This window comes from Giraffa tippelskirchi, chromosome 5 (genome assembly GCF_054371585.1).
Source record: "Giraffa tippelskirchi isolate mGirTip1 chromosome 5, T2T-mGirTip1v1.2.pri, whole genome shotgun sequence".
In the NCBI taxonomy this organism is placed as follows: Eukaryota; Metazoa; Chordata; class Mammalia; order Artiodactyla; family Giraffidae; genus Giraffa; species Giraffa tippelskirchi.
In genome coordinates, this window is record NC_137279.1 from 37,385,479 (window position 1) to 37,408,189 (window position 22,711).

Genomic DNA, 22,711 nt, shown 5'->3' on the forward strand with positions numbered 1-22,711 from the left:
CAGTCGAAATGGAAGCCGCTGGAACAGCTCTGGGGGCCAGGCAAGACTGATGCTTCGAGCAAACCGGGCCCGCCCCACCGCTCTTTGATCTTTGCTGCGCTGGTGGCCCCACTGACCCCGCCGTGAGTTATGGGGGCCGCGGGACCCATGCATAGCATTCCTGGACTCCCAGGGTCGGCACTCTGCGCCTGATGAATGAGCTGGCCCTGAGCGCTGGCTTTGTCCTGCCTGGACCGGGTTGTGGAGCGTCAGATCTATTTTGGACGGGGCGCGGCGAGAGGCGGACTGTGTGTGTGTGTGTGTGTGTGTGTGTGTGTGCGTGCGAGAGGCGGACTGTGTGTGTGTGTGTGTGTGTGTGTGTGTGTGTGTGTGTGTGTGATAGGGTGACTGTCTTTTTCCCTTCCCTTCCAGGGTGTGAGTGTGGGGAGGGGGCTCTAGTGCAGCCGTCAGGGCGCCCGAGTCTCACCTGATAGCGCTTTGAAGATCCCCTATAATCCCACATGGAAGAGCGACCCCTCCCAGAACCTAGCCCCAAACTCCGCTCACTTTCCGAGGCTGCAAAAGCCCCGCGGTGCCCGGTTCCGCCTTCCTCGCACCGGGCGTTTCTTCCGTCCCATTTGACAGCCTAGGCGGAATAATCCTTTTGGAGAACCGCCGGCCCCTGCTCGGCCAGACTCGCCGCAGCTGAGCGCTCAGCCCCGATCCATTGTTGGGTCCGCCAGGGACCCCCTGCCGCGGCCCTTTGTCGCCCGCTCCCGGCCGGGCCGCTCCAGAGGCGCCACCGCTGCCCGCGCCCCGCCCGTCCCACGCGCCCCGGGCCGCGCCGAGGCGGCTCTTACGCACCAGGAAGAGTGGGCCCGCCTCTCCCGGTACCCGCAAGGCCACCCGGCTGCGCCCGCCTTTGTCTACCTTCTTTGTCTGCCCCGCGCCCTCGCGGCGGCGGCGGCGGCTAGGCCTCTGGGGAGCGGGACCGGAACGCCGAGCGCAGCTGGCGAGGGCGCGCTGGCCGGGAGCGCGCTGGGCCCGGCTCGGCCCGGGGCTGCCCCTCGGCTGGGGGCAGCGGAGCCCTCTCCCCGCCGTCCCTCCCTCTCCCCTCCCCGTGTTCCCGCCCCCTTCCCTCCCGCCCGCCCCACTCCCCCTTCCCTCGAGCCCCGCTCAGCCTCGGCACATCCTCCTGCCGCCCGCGCACCTCTCCGCGAGGTCCTGACTTCGCGGCTCTGCCCTCTGCTGCGCTCGGCTCCCGCAAGCGCTCGGCCCGGAGCCCCTCGGCCCCCGCCCCTCCGGTCAGACAGGTAAGGCATGGCCTTGGCCCGCCCCCGGCCCCGCCCTCCCGCCTCACCTGGTTGAGCGCGCGGACAAAGGTGGACTACCTGGAACGCTCAGGAGCCAGGCGCGCTGGGGACCGAGGCTGGAAGTGAGGATGCTGCTTTCTTTCCTGTCCTCCCAGCCCTCGGACACGTCGGTCGGTCTTGGTCCGCCGCCTCCCCTCCTCGACGCATCTCCCCTCAGCTCCTGGCTCTGCTCCCGGGCTCCTCGTCTGCCCACCTTCCTCCGGTCACCGACTTTTCCACGTTCTGACACTGCCTCGAGTGCGCCCTCGCCTTGCTCTCCCGGACTCATCTCTCGCCCACTCTCCTCCTCCGCACTAGCCTTCTCCCTGTGGGATCCGGTCTCTCTTTGTCTCTCTGTCTCTGAGTCTCCGGGTGGTCTCTCGGGCTGAGGATCCCAGTCTGACGTCGTTTGAAGAAGCTCGAAAGACTCCCCAGGCAGAGCTGGCAGGAGTGTTCTCGGCTTTTAGCGAAGCTACCTACGGGGCTGGGGTGTGTGCAGGGAGAGGGAATCTCTAGGTGCTCCCCGCCCCCTCTCCCCGCCAGCACTGCGGGTGGTCCCAAGCCCTCCCAACCCGACCCGGGCCAGTTCCGTGCCGTAGTGATCCCGACGGCGCTGGGCTAGCTCTTCTGGCTCCGGTTCAGGCCCTCTCCCTGCCCACTGCCTGCTTTTCTCCAACCGCGCACCGGGGTCTCAGGCGCCTGAGGGAGCCAGGTTTGAGACGTGAGGCCTCTTGGGTTTCCCGCCAAGTCCTCCCTTGCTCCACTGGGTGCTCCCTCGGCCCTCGCCTCGGTCTGCTCTCTCTCGCTGAGAGCACTCTTCCACGCTGCCCACCTCCCAGCCTGGTGGCATGCAAGAAGTGCCCTAGTGTTGGTTCAGTACCCCTCCAGAGTCAGGCAGATGGAGGCTGAGGGACAGATCCTGGACAAAGGAAAGTACTTCTCTGAGCCTCAGTGTCCCCTTGATAACTCGGGCATAATAGCACCCACCTACAGGGATGTGTGTGGAAACGTGAAAAACCGTATCGAATGTCAGCGCAGCACGCACTCGGCAGCCATGGGTGATTCTACAGTCTCTGGGTGGGTGGGGACGAGGCTCCACAGAAAGGGGGAAATGAATCCAAAATTCAAGGCTTAGAGACCCTGAAAAGAAACCTGACTATGGCCCCTCCCATATCACGATCACCTCCCCCTACACACTCTTATAGGCACTCCTCTCTTTCTCTCCCTCCTCTTCTCTCCTTGTCCTAAAATCAGAGCTTAAAAATCAGAATGAAAAGGGCCTCTGCTTTCAAAATGAGATCAATGTGGCTGTTGATGTTGCCAACAACTGGTCATTGACTGAGAGACATCCGTGTGCCTCATTGCCAATTCCGAATCTCCGTCTTGCACCCATTTCTTTTTGTTTGTTTTTTAAAAATATGTATTTATTTGGCTGTACCAGATTGTAGTTGCAGCAGGTGGGATCGAGTTCCCTGATGAGGGATGGAACCTGAACCCCCTGCATTGGGAGTGCAGAGTCTTAGCCACTGGACCACCAGGGAAGTCCCTCTATTTCTTTTTCAATATCTCTCACTCACAAGCCACTTCCTTTCCTCTGGAGGGATTGTCTTTTGGACCCTGAACCTGCTGGGGAATCACTCAAACCCTCTGACCATCTGTGTCATCACGACAGGTGGCATACGACTCCAGGAGTTAGTGGACTTAGTGGCATAATGTGGGCAAGTTTATAACATCTCCTGGCTGGCAGGTTCTGGATTCTCCTAGCTGAGTTTTCCAGCCCCAACCAGGACTGGCAGCCAGAGCCTTTCTCTTTAGAGAGGCAAGAATGGGACTGAGAATACACACACCCACACATATACCGTCCAGACTCCTGTTCACCATCCTTCCTGCCACTTTCGCTGTCTTTCTCACCATTCAGTCCACCCCTCTCCCCATCCCTAAACCCCTCAATGGCTCCCTGTTTCCACTAAATTAATGACCTTGCCTGCCTCCCACCACGCCCCTATCAGCATCAGAATTTTCAGCCATGATAGAAGGCTGATTGTCTCCATGCCCTGATGGACTCCGAGCTCTCCCCTCTATCTGAAATGTCTCCCCTTGCAGGCCAAGGTCAGATGGCCCATCCTGTAGGAGGCCCTCCTGCTCCCCCTTTGCCTTCCTGTCTCTCGTGGGCTGCACTTCCCTGGTGGGGCGGGTCTTGTTCCACTTATGGTTCCAGTGTCTGAGACACAGCAGTTGCTCTATCGTGTTTGTTCTGATGAATGGAATCCTTGGCTAAGGGGACAGGGATGAAAATTGCAAACCACAGGTTATCTCTGGGTTCCACTGGGTCCTGCTGGCCAGGCCAGGGGCAGAGTGGGCTCTAGAGCAAAGGACCAGAGCTGGGGCGGTTGGAGAAGGAGCAATCCTACTGGAAAGTCCCTGTGGCACCAGGGCCTCTGCATGTCTCCAGAAGTTGAGGATGATTTCTGTTTCTGATTGTAACAGAGGAAATAGACTAGATAGGGAAGCAGCTATCAGTAGTAGTCAGTAGACTACCTTAGCAGCTGTGTGGCCTACACCTTCACTTGTTTCAGCCAGAAACGTGACAGAGCAGAGATTTTGCATCCTGGCCTCCCTGATTGCGCATTCTAGGGCGAGCAAGAGCTGGGCATGTTCCTGGGGTGGGGAGGAGTCATCAGGCATCACTCCACTCGCTCCTTCAGGTGAGATCCCTTCTCTTGCTGCTCCATGCCCTCTGCTTTTCCAACCCCAGCCCTTCCTCTCAAGGGGGCCAGTGGAGCATATGTCTCCCCAGGAAAGACCCTGCCCCCATGCCAGGTCCCAGCTTTGGCAGCCACCCACCCCCCTACTACAACACCATGGCCTGGCATTGACTGTCTGAGACACCTCCCTGAGTGGGTATGGGGGCACAAGTACTAGAATCCAGAGCAGTTGGGATGACATAATTGCAGAACCTCAAGTTTTTAGGAGCCCCCTCTGTGCCAGCCTCTGGGTTATATCTAAACCCCATTTTGTTATATCTAAAAGTCACAGCATCGGCACTGATATTAGTTACTGGGTAAGCATGAGACATCATGGTCAAATGTGGCCTTTGAAGTCAGGTGGCCACAAGTTCAAATCCCCACTCTCCCAGTCACTCTACTGTGTAACCTTGAGCAAATCCTTCAAATCTTTGTCCCAATATTGATCCACTGTTACTGTCATTATTACCTGAAAAATATTGTCCACTTCAAGGGGCTAAATTAGATAATACACATAAAGCCCTAAGTCTTAAGAATAGTCGATGCCCTGTAAATTATACCCAAACAAACATCGATTTTTCAGATGTGGGACTGAAGCCCAGAGAGGTTAGTTGGCTTGCCCAGAGTCACACAGCTATTAAATGCTGGAGCCAGGATGCACACCCAGGCTTGTGTGACTCCAGGTGTCTTTCTACCCCACACTGGCCTCTTCCAGAACTGACAGCAGGCATTTTATCACTTGATGATTAAGTGATGGGTCCAACAAAATTATCTGGGAACCAAGATAATGACATTTGGGGGATGAGGACACCAAGAGGATGGCTTAGGAGAGGAGGAGGAGGGGTAGCCAGTACCTGTAATGTAGCAGGAAATAGGACTCCATCCACCTTCCCCCCAGAATAACACCCTTACATAGATTTTTTTGAGGTGTGAGGCCTTGGGAGGGTGGGAATTCCCAAGGCTGCTGATGGAAAAAATAAAAGCAGATGGAGCTGCCCCTGTGGGGAAGCCAAACCTCATTTGCCAAGACAATGGTCCCCTCCAGGCGGGCCTGGGCCTGTGCTGACCCACCCCACCGAAGCCATCAATCACCCCACCGACGACTGAGGACGGGGCTACCTGTGTCCACCCCCTGCACATGCAGACATAGATGCACGAACACTTCCAGGAACCCACCCTCAAGCCCCACGCCCGCTCTTTCCTCTCCTCATAATAACAGCAGCTACTGTTTATTGCACCCTTACTGGGTACCACTCACTGTATACCTTTACCTCCCTTCATTCTCGAAACCTCCAGCATTTTACAGGAGAGGAAACTGAGGCTCAGAGGGGTTAAATGACTCAACCAGGGTCACACAGCTCTTTTCACTCTGTTCAAGGGGGCTCTCCCATGGCTCAGATAATGGGTTTGGATTGACTGTGTGTGTTTGAATCAGTAATAATTATATCTGTGCCTCCCTCTGTCACTGGGCCTGCAGCCTCCCTGCCGGGTCAGAGTGGGGACCTCTAGATGGCAAGGACTGTGTTTTTACCCAAGATTAGAAGCTCCCTCCAGCAAAGTTTCCCCCATGTCCTGGGAAAGTCCGAGGCCAGAGTTGTGTGTCCCCTCGCAGACTGGGAAATCCCTAAGGGAAGCAGTCAGATCTCCCCCATTAGACTGGAGGCTTCCTGGGGCAGAGGCTGCTTTTCTTACTCAAACCAGAGCTCCCTGAGGACAGCAGCTGTGTCTCATCAGTCTTAGAGTCCTCCAAGGTGAGACCTAGATCTTCCCTGTTAACCATGAGAGCTCCCCAGGGCACGGCTTCTGTCCCAGTCAGACCAGCAGTTTCTAGAAGCAGGGACCAGGAGAAGGAAATGGCAACCCACTCCAGTGTTCTTGCCTGGAGAATCCTAGGGACGGCGGAGCCTGGTGAGCTGCCGTCTATGGGGTCGCACAGAGTCGGACACGACTGAAGCGACTTAGAATAGCATAGTCTTCAGAGAGAAGAAGAGATCTGTTCTTTTACTGAACATGGGTTTAAAGAAGAGAATTCCTTTTTCCAAACCTGCTTCTGGTTTTCTACTGTGAATCCTGAGAGTCTGGAAGCATCACCGTCCTTTTTTTTTCTCTTGCTGCCACGAAAGAGCACTGGGTTCAAAGCAAGATTCTGTTCTCCCTGAAATTATATACTTTTTCTTAGCACCTATGCCCCACAGCACGTTTTGTTTTTTCTTTTTAAACTTGTTAAGTGAATCTTGAGCATATATGATGGTTAAAAGAGCTGTGTAGTGGTGGGGAGCAAACCTGTAGATTGTTTCCAATAAAATGACAAATTTCAAAAAAAAAAAAAAATAGAAGCAGGGACCAGGTGTTCAGACTGGAGCATCTTCCTTTGCGTGGCACCCAGTCCCTGCACCCAGAGGGGATCAGTAAGTGCTGACTATCTGATGTCACTCTCCATCATGGTGCTGCATGGTCAAGAAGCAGAATTCTCTGTGTGAAGATGGGTTGGCAGATCTGTGAGGGGTAGTGGGTGGGGCTCTGGCTGTTCTGAGGCCTGGGGAGGGAATGAGAGGCCCCTTCCTGTTGAGCAGGTGTCACTTTAGGGGTACAGAGCCTCAGAAAGGCAGGGTAGATGGGTAGGGACTAGCTCAGGACTGTCAGGGTCAACCTGCCAACAAGCACCCTCCGCCCAGGGCAGCCGTTTCAAGTCTCACCCCGCACACCCCTCAGTAAGCTCATCTTTGCTACCTTCCCACCCACCGACACTGCCTGAGTTCCTTCCATACCTAGAAATGTCCCTTCCCCCAACCACACAGAAGTTCTAATTTCCTAAATAGTCAAATCTCGTGACAGGTTAATAATCCCATTTCACAGACAGGGAAATTATGACTCATGATGAGGTGTGATGGTGGGAGGGATTGTGGGAGGGGCTAGAGAGGCAAAATCTGGTCCCACATTGCCTTAGCACCAGCCCAGCTGGTGAAATTAAGATCCAGCTCCCCCTTCCCCACCCTCATCAAGGACAGAACTATTTTGTGATTATTTATTTATTTGTTTATTTTTGGCTGTGCTGGTTCTTTGTTGCCGCACAAGCTTTTCTCTAGTTGCGGCAAGCAGGGGGCTACTCTCCAGCTGTGTTGTGTGGGCTTTTCATTGCTGTGACTTCTCTTCCCACAGAGCATGAACTCTAGGGCAAGCAGTCTTCAGTAGTTGTGGCTCCAGGCATTAGAGTACAGGCTCAATAGCTGTGACACACGGGCTTAGTTGCCCCAAGGCATGTGGGATCTTCCTGGACCAGGGATCGAATCCATGTCTCCTGCATTGGCAGGCAGATTCTTTACTACTGAGCTACCAAGGAAGCCTGACATAACTATTTTGATTGAACGATTACAACTTCTCATTTTCCAGCCCTGGGGGAATCAGCTTCCCTTAAAGAAGATAGGAATCTGCTCCTAGAGAACCAGGACCTCTAAGACCCCCACCCCCAACTGGAATTCCAGATTTGTGGAGCTGACTGCCAGGTGGCCCCACTGTTCTAAGAGCAGAAGGTGGCACCTGGGGATGGCCATCTCCACTGTTCAATTCCAGCCATTCCAGGAAGTGTATGACTGAGTCATGAGGAGGTGTCAGAGGGAAGAGTCAGGCAGATCAGTTCCAAGATAGAGCATTCCTTCTAACAAAATCTGTCCTAAGCACTACTGAGTTGGGATTCTGGGCATACAAACACTGCTCCTGGGGCTCCCAGGTGTGAGAGTGAGGTGAAAGTTCTTTGTACGTAAAGGAGCTCATCTCTGTCTGCTCTATGTGTTGTGGAAATGTCCCCTGAAGAGTTTTAAGCTGGAAAGCTGATGATCCGATTTGTCCTTCTGATCACAAAGCTGAAGATGTTTTGGTGATAAGCCAGGGTCAGGGCAGACAGCAGCACCGGAAGTTGTTTGGGTTACCAGAAACATGGCAGGAAACGTGGTGTGAGTTTTGTCTTAAGGCAGCACCCACTTGGAGCCCAGTTTGACCAGAGACTGCTGCTCTGAAAGACAGAATTCAGCCCCTTAGTGTCAGAGTCCCCAGAGGGGAATGATGAGATGCCCAGAAGGCCACAAAACCCCAGACCCATTTCTCCCATGAGCTGGGAGGGCTCAACACCTGAGCCCAAGAATACTGACTCCCAGACTGCCCCAGAGTAAGGCTGGGTTCTCTAAAGGGAACAAGATCCTCATGGAGATGTTTCTTGGCCTCTCAAGGGTAGAGGTCTCTTCTAGTCCAGGTTTAGCAGAAGGCAGCTACCTTCCAGTTTCTTTCTTTCTTTTGTTTATTTTATTTTATTTGATCTTGGCTGCACAGGTTCTTTGTTGCTGTGTGCAAGCTTTCTCTAGTTGCGGCGAGCCGGGGCTACTCTCTAGTAGCAGTGCTTGGGCTTCTCATTGCAGTGGCTTCTCTTGTTGCAGAGCATGGGCTCTAGGGTGGGCGGGCTTCAGTAGTTGCACCTCGTGGGCTCTCGAGTTGTGGCACGCAGGCTTGGTTTCCCTGTGGTGTGTTGGAATTTAGTTCCCCAACCAGGGATCAAACCTGTGTCCCCTGCCTTGGGAGGTGGATTCCTAACTCGACCACCAGGGAAGTCCTGACCTTCCAATCTCTTATGAGTTAAAGAGGGTTAGAATGTTTCTGTGTGGAGCATCATTTTAAGACCTGAGCTGTGGCCAGGGATGTGGCAGGAATTAGAACACTTCTCTCTCCAGTTCCCTGACCTCCCAGCACTGTGCACCCCTTTCTGAGGAGCCCTTGAAAGATAGGTGTGCCCCAGTCATCCCAGAGACCCCAGTGCTGGTCTCAGGATGCCCATCCAGCAGCTCGGTGGGTTAGGATCTCACCTGTGCTGGAGGTTAGGCATGATTGGAGAGGTGGCCAGAGCAAAGCAGAGCTCCTCCAAAATCGGGTAAGAGGGAGGGCTGACCCAGGAGTGGACTTCTTATCATCACACATGATTGTGTTTGTTTTGCCTCTCTCTCCCTCTCTCTTTTTTTTCTGGCAAGGAGTTTGGGGGAGCTTAGTCCCTGACCAGGGATTGGACCCGTGCTCTCCGAAATGAAAGTACAAAGTCCTAACCACTGGACCGTCGGGGAAGTCCCACATATTGTCTTTGAACATTCACAGATATGTCCTGTGAATTCATGCTACTTTGACACCTGTCCCTGGTCCCTGGGGGCTCACTCCAGAACCAGGAGGATATGAGATATCCCTCCCCACAGGGGGCTGTCAGTTGGACGGACAAACAGATGGAAGATCTTGTCACCATGGATCATAAATTCCCAGGATCCCTTGGCAGAAGGCCCTGGAGACCATTTAATCTAACTCATTGATCCAGTAGTCTGCTTCTACTATGCTTCCCATCTGTTTTATTTATTTATTTATTGAGCAGTGCTGATCATTTCCCATGAAATCTTATCCATAATCCCAGATGTTCAGTTGCTGAGTCATGCCCAACTCTTTGTGACCCCATGGACTGCAGCACGCCAGGTTGCCTTGTCCCTCATGATTTCCCAGAGTTTGCTCAAACTCATGTCCACTGAGTCGGTGGTGCCATCCAATCATCTCTTCCCCTGTTGCCCCCTTCTCCTCCTGCTCTCAATCTTTCCCAGCATCAGAGTCTTTTCTAGTGAGTCAGCTCTTCACATCAGGCGGCCAAAGTATTGGAGCTTCAGCATCAGTCCTTTCAATGAATATTCAGGGTTGATTACTTTTAGGATTGACTGGTTTGATCTCCTTGGAGTCCAAAGGACTCTCAAGAGTCTTTTCTAGCACCACACTTCAAAAACATCAATTCTTCTGTGCTCAGCCTTCTTTATGGTCCAGCTCTCACATCCATACATGACTTTTGGAAAAACCATAGCTTTGACTATATGGACTTTTGTCGGCAAAGTGATGTCTCTGCTTTTTTAATGTGCTGTCTAGTTTTGTCATAGCTTTTCTTTGTCTTTTAATTTCATGGCTACAGTTACCATCCAAAGTGATTTTGGAGCACAAGAAAATAAAGTCTGTCACTGTTTCCATTTTTCCCCATCTGTTTGCCATGAAGTGATGGGACCAGATGCCATGATCTGATGGGACCAGATGCCATGATCTTAGTTTTTTGAATGTTGAGTTTTAAGTCAGCTTTTTCACTCTCCTCTTTTACCTTCAACAAGAGGCTTTTTAATCTCAGTACTAAGACCAAAAAAGGCATGATTTTAAGAGTTGTGTGGCATCCCACCACCACCACTAATTTCTTCCCCAAATCAAAATTTTTTTCCATCTCATGAAGATACAACTTCAAGCCCTACTTTCACCAAACTCTCTTCCACCTCTCCTCCTTGGAGGTGCTATGCAACCTCTGTTACGCCCAATACACTATATTGCCTACTTTAAAGTAAATCAGTGACAAAAAAAGAAGCTATCCTCAATGGTATAAAAGAAGACAGTGGATGTCAGTTGCATTTGTCAATGTGAAGCAGAGCCTCTAACTGGCTTTGGTTGTTGGTGCCCAGAAAATCCTGGAGAGTGTAAATAAGTCGTTGCAAATGTCAACAGTTCTTTTAAACTGCTCACATTTCATCCCTGGAACACTCTTCACTGACCCACAAGAAACCCAAGTTATGGTGGGGCTGTGCCCGAGTTAAAATTGGGTAGAGGATGCATTTGAGAGTGGCTGTTGCTTCCCAGGTGATGCTAGTGGTAAAGAACCTACCTGCCAATGCAGGAGACATAAGAGACCTGGGTTGGATCCCTGGATTGGGATGATCCCTTGGAGGAGGCATGGCAACCCACTCCAGTATTCTTGCCTGGAGAATCCCATGGTCAGAGGAGCCTGGCAGGCTACAGACCATAGGGTCACAAAGAGATGGACACAATTGAAGTTTACCTACACTATGGGCTTCCCTGGTAGCTCAGTTGGTTAAAGAATCTGCTGATAGCTCAGTTGGTAAAGAATCCGCCTGCAATGCAGGAGATCCTGGTTTGATTCCTGGGTCCAGAAGACGCCCTAGAGAAGAAGTAGGCTACCCACTCCAGTATTCTTGGGCTTCCCTTGTGGCTCAGCTGTAAAAAATCTGCCTGCATTGTGGGATACCTGGCTTGGGAAGATCCCCTAGAGAAGGTAAAGTGTACCCACTCCAATATTCTGGCCTAGAGAATTCCATGGACTGTATAGTCCATGGGGTCGCAAAGAGTCAGACACGACTGAAAGACTTGCAGCTTGCAAAATAGTTTTAAAGCATTTTTTAAAAATTAAGGATAAAATCAAATGCTTAGAGAATCCCTGAAACATCTCTACCAAATATCGAGGCTCAAATGTGTCACTTTCACACGCGAGATGGAGATCCAGGGTGAAAGGGTAGGGGTTGATAGCCAAATTCTCCCAATGGGTGGTTGTCTGGCTCACAGCCTGGACTGAGTGTCATAACCCCTCAGCTCCATCAAAGCCTCACTGATATCCCTGGCCTGGGATTCCCATCAGACCCTCTTTAGCCAGCCCTGCTCCCACCTCCCACCCCCCACCTGTCCCCCTCTCCCCTCCAACCCATCAAGCATTGGGTGAGCTGATCAGTAAAGGAGGAATTCAGGCCCCACAGCTGTCTGCCAGGCGGGTAGGCAGGAGCCTCCGCCTAGTCTCCTGGCCCCCAAATGCCAAGGCTGTTGTGGGGAGCAAGGGTGAGGGCTCAGGAGACATAGCAGGCTCCAGACTCCATTAACTGCCTTCATTTGCATGTGACACTGCATCCCTGCTGGCTTCTGGATGGAGACCTCGCTGGCAGTTTAACTCCACACGGTATGGGGACAGGATGAGGGCTTGAAACAAACCCCTTCCTCCTCCTTTGTCAATTTCCTCTTCTCAGCTGCCAGAGCCTGGCCTGGCTCCTGGGCCCTGACTGCACTCACAGCAATGGCAGGAGATTACATGGGAGAGGCAAGCAACCCCCCACTGAAGCCCAGTGGATGGGTGAGGGGGTGCAAGGACTGACTGTTCGTGTGCGCTGGGTGCAGAGAAAACCCCGACCCTGAGGTGGGGCTTTGTCACTCATCAGCGGTGTCACCTTGTGCTTTCGGCTCACTCTCCCAGAGCTTGGGTTTTCTCATTTTAAAAATATGGAGAACAACCTGCCGTATGCAGGGCAGTTGAGAGGATGCAATAAAAAATGGATGAAATAAGCTTGTAAGAGCCTGGCTTCCCAGTTGCTCAGGGAATGGCAGCTCCTATGGTGACAATTGCTATAGCTTAGTTTAGTTTTGAAGGAGCCACTATTAGCTCTCTGTTGTGAGAGAGATATCTCTGGATGTGGATGGTCCTCCTGTCCCTCGAGTGCTGCTGAGTGTCCCCAGTCCTAGGGAAACCAGACCCAGGCCCAGAAGAGTAGGCTTTGTGTGCAAAGCACAGGCAGAACCATCCAGGGCTGATGGGGACCCCGGGGAGGCGGGGCACCTGCTGCCTCTTCTCTCCTGGCTGCTTGGTGCCTTGGGAGGCAGCCTCCAACTGGCTTCCTGAGTGGCAGAAATGGATCGGAGCCCTCATCGCTGTGGATCCTTGGCACAACTTCTGTAGCAGCCCACATTTCCTAAGCGGCTCTTTGCCAGATTGGCATCTCGGCTGCTGCACTGTGCCAAGATTCAAGTACAAATCTTGTGGGCTTGGAAAGAGGACTCCATGCTGTCTTCAGGGCAAAGAGGCTCCGGGATCCCCAGCCCTCAGTCCAGCATGCTCTCTCTCTCTCATTCTCTGTCACACACACACACTCATACACACACACACTCTGACACAAACACATACACCCTCCCTGGGAATTTATGTACGATCTTGGGCTCAGGTATCAGTTTGATTCCATTCTGATCCATAGTTGTTGTTTAGTATCTTAGCGTGTCCAACTCTTTGTGTCTCCGTAGCTTGCCAGTCTCCTCTGTCCATGGGATTTCCCAGGCAGGAATATTGGAATGGGTTGCCATTTCCTTCTCCAGGGGATCTTCCTGACCTAAGGATCAAACCTGCATCTCCTGCGTTGGCAGGTGGGTTCTTTACCACTGAGCCACCAGGGAAGCCCAAAGTTATAAGTGCCTATTATTTGCAGAGCCTTATAAAGGTAATAGGAACAGAGGGGAAAAGGGGACAGAACTTCCTGTCTAGTTGGGGGTCTTAAAAAAAAAATCTGATTGGCCCAGGAGGAAATGATCTGGGCAGAGCTGTGTGGGATCCCTGAGGAGGGAACCAACCGTATCTCAGTGGGGAACTAGAGAAGGCTTCTGTCAGAGGGGACATTTGGGATGAGTCCCAGAGGATGGGAAGGATTTCCATAGAATAGCATCAGCGAGAATAGAGAGACAAGAAAGATGCGGGGTGGGGGTGTTCGAGGCCCAGGGGATAATCTCTATTGGCTGTGATGGGGAGGAAATAGAAGTCAGGGCTGCAAAATTAGGTTGGGGCCATGTTACACAAGATCTTGAGTGCCAAGGTGAGGAGTCTGTGGTTAAATGGGAAGGGAATAGGGAGCCAGGGACAGTTGTAAGCAAGATCAGAGTAGTTTGGCAGCAGTATGGCTGTGGCCAGGGGCAGGATGGTACCGATAAGTCTGAGGAAGGGGATGGCCTGCATGCTGAAATCCTCGCTTCCCTGCTTCAGGCTGGCCTATACATGATGTGTGGGATGCAAAACGGGCAGGGAACAATGATGGCACTGAAGTTAGGGTTTCTGAGTACAGTGAACAGACCCATGGTCACCAGCAAGGGCTTGATATCAGGACTTCATTGGGAGAGATGGCAAGTGTGGATGCGGTCGTGATGCAGGGGGTTGTCTAAGGTTGGGGTGGGGCTGGGCTTCAGCTCCTGGCTCTGCAGGGGAGATGCTGTCCTCTGGACTAGTGCCAGGGCTGGTCACCAAGCTCAGAGGCCAGTTCTGAGTCACTGATTGGCCTCATATGTGTCCACAGGGACAGCAAGCTGCCCCTACCTGACATGGGGCTGCTCACTCCTCACCCCTCTGCCAAGACTCATCTGGTCTCTTGCCTGCACTGTTTGGGTGACTCACCTTGCTCCTCTCTACCCTCAAGATGGAGGGTTTCTACTCCCTTCCCAATGTCCCAAAGGTTCCCTGTCGATGGAGGTGCCCTGTGGGTTTCTCCCAGGCTGTTCATTTGATGTCCCCACAGGACGGAAGAGGGGGCTGGGCGGGGGACAGCATCCAACACAGACTCCGCCTCCCTCAGTCACAGGGAGAGGAGGGTGGAGTCTGGTAAATGCAGCCTGGCATCTGTCTGAGGCTTGGAAATAGGGTTTGAAGGGTCCCCCGGAGCAGAACAATGCTTGACTGACAAGCCCCTCAAAGGGCCCCTCCTCCTCCCACCTGGCTGCCTCCGGAGTGCAGGCCCGCCTGAGCACCGGTCTCCAGGGCTCTCATTATGGAAAAGCTGGGGGTGAGGCTGGCGGGGCAGAGCCTAGGGCGGTGGAGGCCAGGGCCCGCGCCTCCCCAGGGACTAGGACATGCCAGGCGGGAATGAAGAGAAGGAAGGGAGGCCAGTGACCAAGCAAGGTGGGGGAGGAGCTGTTTCTCTCCCTCTGCTTCCCCCCGACTCCTCCCCAAGCAGGTCAGCCTGCCCTCCCTGCCCACTTCAAGGGCCCCTCACTTGGGGTTAGCTAACGGTGACCCTGGGGCCGGATGGCCAGGGCCGAGAATGCAGGAACTGAGGGGGCTGGAGGGAGAGCTGCTGGCCGAAGTCCCCAGCCACGAACCTTTCCTCAGCCCTGGGCAATTACAAGGCCACAAATCACAAGGAGACGGTTGTGTAAGCATCTTTGCGAGCCTAATGGAATACGCAGGGGGCCCAGGGAGGCCGTAAAAATTCAATCAGCCCAGCTAACCTGGTGCCCAACTCACCTGGAATACAGTGGTGCTGGTGGGGTCGGCGGGGGGTGGGGGTCGAGAGGGGAGGGCTGTGGGGGGGGGGACATCCCCACTGTCCCCCAACCACAAGTCTCCTGAGCTTAGCTCCAAGCTCTTCTGGAAACATTCGGGAATTTTGACTCTTCCTCCAGTGCAAAGAGGGGAGCAGTGAGGTCCCATGAGATGCCCCCACTTCCAGTGCAGAAGGACAGGCTGTCCCCAGGGGAGGTCAGAGGTAGTTCACCCCACCCTGCAGGGTGAGAGTCCAGCCTCCAAAGTGCCCCCCTCCCCCACCCCCGCCCCAAGAGGGACAGTGCCAGCCCTGTCAGAACCTGCCTAGAACTTGGAGGAAGAGAGAAGGCAAGGCTGGGCTGTCCCAGAACAGCACGTGGGGGCTCAGGGCACAGGCTTAGCAATGACTAAATGCCACTTACTCCCTGTGACTCAGCCTCTCTGAGCCTTAATTTCCACTTCAGAAAATAATAGGCGCCACTTCAGAGAGTTGCAGAAAGGACCAAGTGATAAAAACGCACACCAAGCGTGGAACGCGATTCTTTCTTACAGCACGTGCTCAAATGCTATTATTCCATTTGTTTGATTTTAGGCTTTGAGTCAAGTCTCTGGGACTATAGGCCTATTTCTGAGCTTGGAGGGACTCAGCTCATTCCTGGGAACTTAGCCCAAGGCAGAGGTTTGCACAGAAGAAAGGAATCTAGACTGGAACCTGGGTGTTTCTTAAAACTATTGAAACCCGGGGATTCTCAGCTTCGGCACTGTGGTCTTTCTGGGCCAGGACAGTCCTGTGCATTGTAGAGTGTTTAGCAGCATCCCTAGCCTCCACCCAGTAAAGTCGGTAGTGCTGCCTAGTTTGGGCCACCTAAAATGTTTCCAGATGTTGCCAAATGTCCCCTGGGTGGGGGGAGGATCAAAGTCCCCCTCCATCCCTGTTGAAAAAGACTGGGCTATAACAGTGTGAGTTAGGGAGAGATGTCCCTGGTGGTCTAGTAGTTAAGACTGCACGCTTCCATTGCAGGGGGCATGGATTCGATCCCTGGCTGGGAAATTAAGATCCTGTATGCCATGCGGCATGGCTAACTGATAAATAAATAACAATAAATGTAGTAAGCAACTTATGAAAGAAGAGTGTGAATGAGAGGAAAGTGGATGTGGAGGAGGGCTGCAGAGCTGCCCCCTCATGGTCCTACTTTTCTTGCAGGAAGAAGCCCTTGGCTGGGCCCACCACCCACGCTGCCCCCATGCTGCTCTTCGCCTTCCTCCTGCTTCTGGAGCTAAGCCTGGCAGGCTCCCTGGGACCCGGAAGCTCTGCTCAGAACCTCCCGGAGAATCACATCGACCTCTTGGGACCAGCACTGTGGACGCCTCAGGCCAGCCACCACCGTCGGCGGGGCCTGGGCAAGAAGGAGCAGGGCCCAGGCACACCTGGCTGGACCCAGGATGGGGCTGTGGTCACTGCCACCAGGCAGGCCTCCAGGCTCCCAGGGGCAGAGGGGCTGCTGCATGGGCCGAGTCCTGCAGGCCTGCTGCAGGACAAAGGTCTGCTCCGGGGACTGACTCGGCCCCACCCCGAGAAGGAGAGCCAGGCTCCAGGGTCAGAGAGGGTGAAGAAACGAGGCAGGGAGCACAAGAGACGGAAGGAGAGGTTGAGGCTGCACAGAGGTAGCTGGAGGTCTGCGAGGGGGTGGGGTCCTACAATGGGGGGAGCGGGGCAGTGGAGGAAGGGGATCAGACCCATATGACCAAGGAGATGGACTTCAGGGGGCAGACATGGAGGCTGGGGGTGGGGTCAATGGCACAAGCTTCCTGGGAGGACAATTGGATGCCCCAAAGGGGGCAGGTAGTGGATCCTCAGAGGAAGAGAGGGGTCTCACTATATTCAGAGTGATCTGGTAAGAAGAGGTGCTGGGAAAGGCCAGGGCCGGGGTGGAGCAGGGGAGGAAGAGAAGGATATGTGGCCATAGGAGCTCAGTCTTATCCATAGATCATCCTCCTGATTCAGGAAGTTCTACCTCATGTCTGACCTAAATCCATCCTATTGTCAGTCTTGAGCAGAGGTGGCACAATTCGGTGCCCTCCAAGCACATCACTTAATCAGCGCTGAAACGCAGAGCAGAGGCGAAGAGCTTAGACTCTGAAGCCAGATCTGCCCCAATTCAGATTCTGGCCCCAGGACTTCCTGGCAAGTTACCTTTCTGTGCCTTGGTTTCTGCAAAGTGAGGGCATGGCCCCCTCTATCCTCACAGTAGATTCAGAGAAGTCTTGCTATCCAAAGTACCTAGGACAGTGCCTGTCATTTGGCAGGGGCAGCAGCAGTGGTTGTTTCTATTCACTAGTTAATTCTCAACTTTCTCTCAATGCTGAATCCATCCATGTCCTCTGACCTGGACAAGGCTGACCCAAGGAGAGTGGTCACATCCTTATTTCTCTTCCCTCTGCCCTGTTTGTTGATGGAGTCTCCTCCCCATCCTTCTTTGTTGTTGTTGTTCAGTCGCTCAGTCGCGTCCGACTCTTTGTGACCCCATGGACTGCAACCTGCCAGGCTTCCCTGACCTTCACTATCTCCCGGAGCTTGCTCAAACTCATGTCCATTGAGCTAGTGATGCCATCCAACCATCTCATCCTCTGTCGTCCCCTTCTCCTCTTGCCTTCAATTTTCCCCAGTATCAGGGTCTTTTCCAATGAGTCAGCTCTTTGCATCAGGTGGCCAAAGTATTGGAGCTTCAGCTTCAGCATCAGTCCTTCCAATGAATATTCAGGGTTGATTTCCTTTAGGATAAACTGGTTTGATCTCCTTGCTGTCCAAGAGACTCTCAAGAGTCCAACCTCCTTACCTTCCTTCATGTTCCCAAATCCCCTGTGAGCTCCAGACTCCCCAAAACAAACATGTTTCAGCATCTCCACCCAGCTGACCCCTCCCCAGTCTCCCCTGGCCAGAGCCCAGGCAGGCAGCCTCAGATTCAAGTCTCTTCGTGTGACAAGACTGCCTCTAGGGGCTGGCCAAGTGCCGCAGGCATAGATGGGGGCAGAGTTCTGCAGGAAGTGGGTGATGGAGCCTCAGCCCCCTTTTCTCCTGCAAACAACTGAGGCTTGTTTCCCTGCCAGGCCCACTGAAACCCCTCAGGTGGACAGAACACAGTCAGAAGAGGGGGATCCAGCTTAGATTCTCAGCCTCCCACCCCTGGGGATCATGTGTCAGGTTGGTTTGAGGGTGGTAACATCCTTGATGCCAAACTGGAAGGGGTACACTCTGCATGCACTCAGCCCAGCCCAGCCCCAGTCCCAGCTCCAGTGGACCAATGGGGCCCTCCCACAAGAGTGAGTGAGCAGAGGAGGGGACAGTGGCCATCTGGAGCTCAGGCTGGATTCATCTCAGGAGGGTGGGGTGGCCCCAATGGACCCAACCAACCTTAAAGTCAGCTCTTGTCTGAGAAAAAGAGGCAAGCATAAGCGTGGGCCCTCTAGCTTTTCCTGAAGCCCCCTGGTTCCTGTGTGTGTGTGTGTGTGTTAGTCACTCAGTCGTGTCCTACTCTTTGTGACCCCATGGACTGTAGCCCATCAGGCTTCTCTGTCCATGGAATTTTCCAGGCAAGAATACTGGAATGGGTTGCCATTTTCTTCTCCAGGGAATCCTCCCGACCCAGGGATTGAACCCTGGTCTCCCGCATTGCAGGCAGACTCTACTGACTGAACAGCCAGGGAAGCTGGTTTCTGACCACCCCCCAACCCTGCACACTTTCCCCCTCACACTCATCCTACCCCATGCCCATGTGTCTTGGAAGGCGGCATCAGTGGCTAAAAGTATTGATTCTGCATTAGATGGACCTGGGTTTGAATTCAGATTTCAATACTCACTGGCTGTGCACCCTCAGGCAAGTCACCTAACCTCCTTGTGCTTCAATTTCCTTCCCTGTAGATGAGACTGAAAGAGTACCTACCTCCCAGAGCTCCTGCAAAGGTTAGGTGAAATAACGCTTGTAAAGCAGGACCCAGCATGCAACATTGTCCCAGCTATGGCATGCTTGCAGCTCAGCAAGCAGGGTCATCATCACCACGTCAGGAGCTCTCACTTCCCAGCCTTCTCAAAGGCCTCTCCCCTCTGCAATGCCTCTCAGCCTCGTCACCTTACTCCCCTACTCAAACTTCTCCTCCAGGAAGCCTTCCATGGTTAATCCTACAAACTTCACCTCCTCCAGGAAACCTTCCATGGTTAATCTTACTGGTTTCCATTCATTGCACTTACATCCCTGGCTGCATTCCGTCAAGCTGGACTTGGACTTGCTGGAATGTTGTTTTAGAGGGAGAATCCCCAGCAACACTGCAAGTTCATCCTAGACATAACCCCTTATCGTGCCCCCAGGCTCCTGTTTCCAGCTCCCTCCCCAGGAGGGTGGGCAGCGGGGATGCTGATTGAGCCAATAACTTGTCCTATGGTTCCTGCTGCCCCCTAGCTTGCAGCAAAAAAATCCGGGTCCTGCTGTGGGCCGATAGGGGGTGATGAGCAGATAAAGTCGCTGTGTTCCCTGCTCTTTGTCTCAGGCCGAGCCTTGGTCAGAGGCCCCAGCTCCCTGATGAAGAAGGTGGAGCTCTCAGAAGACCAGTTCCCGGATGCTTTGATGGAGGAATCCTCCACTAGCCTGGCCCCCACCATACTCTACCTCACTACCTTTGAGGCACCTGCCACCGAAGAGTCCTTGATCCTGCCCGTCACATCCCTGTGGCCCCAGGTAAGGGGCTGGAAGGATCCTTGGGATGACCTCATGCAAACCACTCCTAGTCCCTTTATGGAGACTGAGGCACAGGGGAGGGAGGGAGTTGGTCCAGGCCCATGGGGCTGGATGGAAGCTGGTTCTCCTGATGTCCGTCCAGCCCAGCTATGGCCAGCCGGCCCACTGTCCAGGGAGTGCTGCCACTGTCCAGGCAGTGGTCCAGGGGCTCATTCTATGGAATGCCAAGGAATCAAGTGCCAGCTCAGCACACTGGTCTCTGAACCTAGAAAAGTCAGGCTTTTGGGGAAGAATTTTGTACATCCCGCAAAAGACAGAGAATAACAATGTCTAAAACCATGTTCCCACAACCCGGAATTAACAAGCTTTAGTTAACACTTTGACGCATCTGCTTCAGACCTTTAAAAAGAGAGGGAGCAAGCAAGCAAATGTGGCAAACACACCAACCATTGGTGAGTCTATGGTAGTTTAGTCGCCAAGTCATATCCGACTCTTTGTGACCCCACGGACTGTAGCACACCAGGCTCCTCTGTCCATGGGATTTTCCAGGCAAGACTACTGCAGGAGGTTGCCATTTCTTTCTCCAAGGGATCATCTCAACCCAGGGATCGAACCTAGGACTCCTGCATTGCAGGTGAATTCTTTACCAACTGAGCCACCAGGGAAAACCCCTTGGTGAGTCTAGACAAAGGGTATTTATTCTTGCAATTAACACGAAGTGTGTCATTGCACCTCTTCTGTGGCTTTGAACATTTTTTTCAAAATAAAATCATTTAAACATGACCAATAAAATAATATATATAGAAGAAGTAAAACTTTTTTTAGCAGGAGATCTTCCTTATTCTCTTTTTGGGTCTTGTACTCCCTTGAGATCCTGATAAACCATCTCCAACAAATCCACGGTTATCCATGCCATTGAAGGGCTCCCTGAAGCCCATCTGTTGAGAATCCAGCCCCATGGCATGCTTGCATGCTCAATCACTTCAATCATGTCCCACTTTTTGTGACCCTATGGGCTGTAGCCCGCCAGGCTCCTCTGTCCATGGCATTCTCCAGACAAGAATGCTGGAGTAGGTTGCCGTGCCCTCCTCCAAAGGATCTTCCTGACCCAGGGATCAAATCCAGGTTTCCTGTGGTTCTTGCGTGGCAGGTGGATTCTTTACTGTTGAGCCATTATTGCCCACGTTCTACTGTGCACAGATCTAGCCCTGAGACCACTGACGGGGGACTACGAGTAGAACTGAGCCATGGCCATGGCCTCAACAGTGTCATGCCATGGAGAACTGAGGACATTTGTAGGGGAGAGAAGGGACAGGGGAGCGAGTAGCTGGGCTTCCTCCTGAGAGGACACAGCTGCCTCCCCATCCCCCAGCCGCAGAGAGCCTGGGGACTGCAGCAGCTGCCTGTAGGTGCTGCCCTGCCTGGGGGTGGCTGCTGGGGGAAGACACTGCCCGAGTAGCTGCTGGAGCCCGAGTCCCAGAGGCCATCTCGAAGTCCCCAGGCTGAGAATGCAGGCTCTCCAGCACGCCATGAGCTGGCCTAGGAGGAGCCCCTCCTTTGCCTTCTGATCCTGGAGCCCCACATTTCTTCTTCCGCCTTCTGGGATCTTCAGGCTCCCTCTTCTCCACCCTCCTCTGCAGACTCACCCCAGGCCTGACGGGGAGGTGATGCCCACACTGGACATGGCCTTGTTCGACTGGACTGACTATGAAGACTTAAAGCCTGAGGTCTGGCCATCCACAAAGAAGAAAGGTACGTCTGCCCACCGCACCATGCCCCTGCTGGGCTCCTCCCCTCCCCCACCATGCCCTGGGATAGGGGCCTGGCGACCCCAGTCTGACCTACAGATGTCCAAGTTGGGGAGAGGGGCATGGAGTCTGTAAGGGAACAGATACCTGAAATAGACATGTTGCTCTCGAGTGCTCATCACACACTCAATGGGTTCTACTCCTTTAACCTGAAGGAAAAAAAAACAGGTCTGTTCTGCTGTTGATCCCCTCTGCCTTTTTAAAAGTATTTTAAAATTTTGTTTTTATTTATTTATTTTGGCTGAGTCTTTGTTGCTGCCTGGCTTTCCTCTAGTTGCAGAGAGCGGGGGCTACTCTCTAGTTGAGGAGCGGGGACTGCTCACTGCAGTAGCTTCTCTTGTTGGGGAGCACCGGCTCTAGGGCAGGTGGGCTCCAGTAGATGTGGCTCCCCAGGCTCTAGAGCACAGGCTCAGGAGTTGTAGCACACCAGTTTATTTGCTCCGAGGCACGTGGGATCTTCCTCACCCGGGGAGTGAATCCGTGTCTCCTACTTTGGCAGGTGGATTCTTTACCACTGAACCACTAGGGAGTGTGTGTTAGTAGCTCAGTCGTGTCTGACTCTTTGGGACCCCATGACCCTCCAGACTCCTCGGTCCATGGAATTCTCTAGGCAAGAATACTGGTGTTTGTTGCCGTTCTCTTCTCCAGGGGATCTTCCTGATCTAGGTATTGAACCCAGGTCTCCTTCATTGTAGGCAGATTCTTTACCATCTGAGCTACCAGAGAGCCACCAGGGAAGCCCTCCCTCCTTTTTTTTGTCCACTCCATGTGGCATATGGGATCCTAGTTCCTCAACCAGGGATAGAACCATGCCTCTTGCATTAGGAGCACAGAGTCTTAACCACTGGACTGCCAGGGAAGTCCCCTGATCCCATTTTAGAGAAGAGAAAACTAAGGCAGAGAGGCTTCATGTCTTACCCAAGCCACACAGTGGGAGTGGTGGTGTGAGCACTCTGACCCTGGCATCCAGTGCTTAATCTCTGCTCAGATGAGCTTCAGCCTCTAACTACAGGTCCTTTTTTCCCCAGAGAAACACCGCGGCAAACTCTCCAGTGATGGGAACGAAACATCACCGGCTAAGGGGGAGCCCTGCGACCATCACCAGGACTGCCTGCCAGGTACCGAACCAGCATCGTGTTCCAGGCACTAGGCAGGGCACTGAGGGAACCCTTGTGGGGGTGGGAGCAGGTGGGTCTTCCCAGACACA

At 53.4% G+C, this 22,711-nt stretch overlaps 1 protein-coding gene across 2 annotated transcripts in view; it reads left to right on the forward strand.

The window, feature by feature from the left end:
• The first annotated feature begins 826 nt into the window (after positions 1–826).
• Positions 827–22,711, forward strand: part of DRAXIN (dorsal inhibitory axon guidance protein) — a 32,739-nt gene continuing 10,854 nt past the window's right edge. Inside the window, exons 1-5 of one of the 2 annotated variants that reach the window (XM_081491395.1) lie at positions 827–1,292; positions 16,171–16,631; positions 19,509–19,696; positions 21,337–21,448; positions 22,533–22,622. In XM_081491395.1, the coding sequence (XP_081347521.1) occupies positions 16,211–16,631; positions 19,509–19,696; positions 21,337–21,448; positions 22,533–22,622 (811 nt within the window). In that variant the 5' untranslated portion in view covers positions 827–1,292; positions 16,171–16,210. Of the gene's footprint in view, positions 1,293–16,170; positions 16,632–19,508; positions 19,697–21,336; positions 21,449–22,532; positions 22,623–22,711 lie in introns of those variants that run through there. The other variant, XM_081491396.1, reaches the window with a different exon arrangement.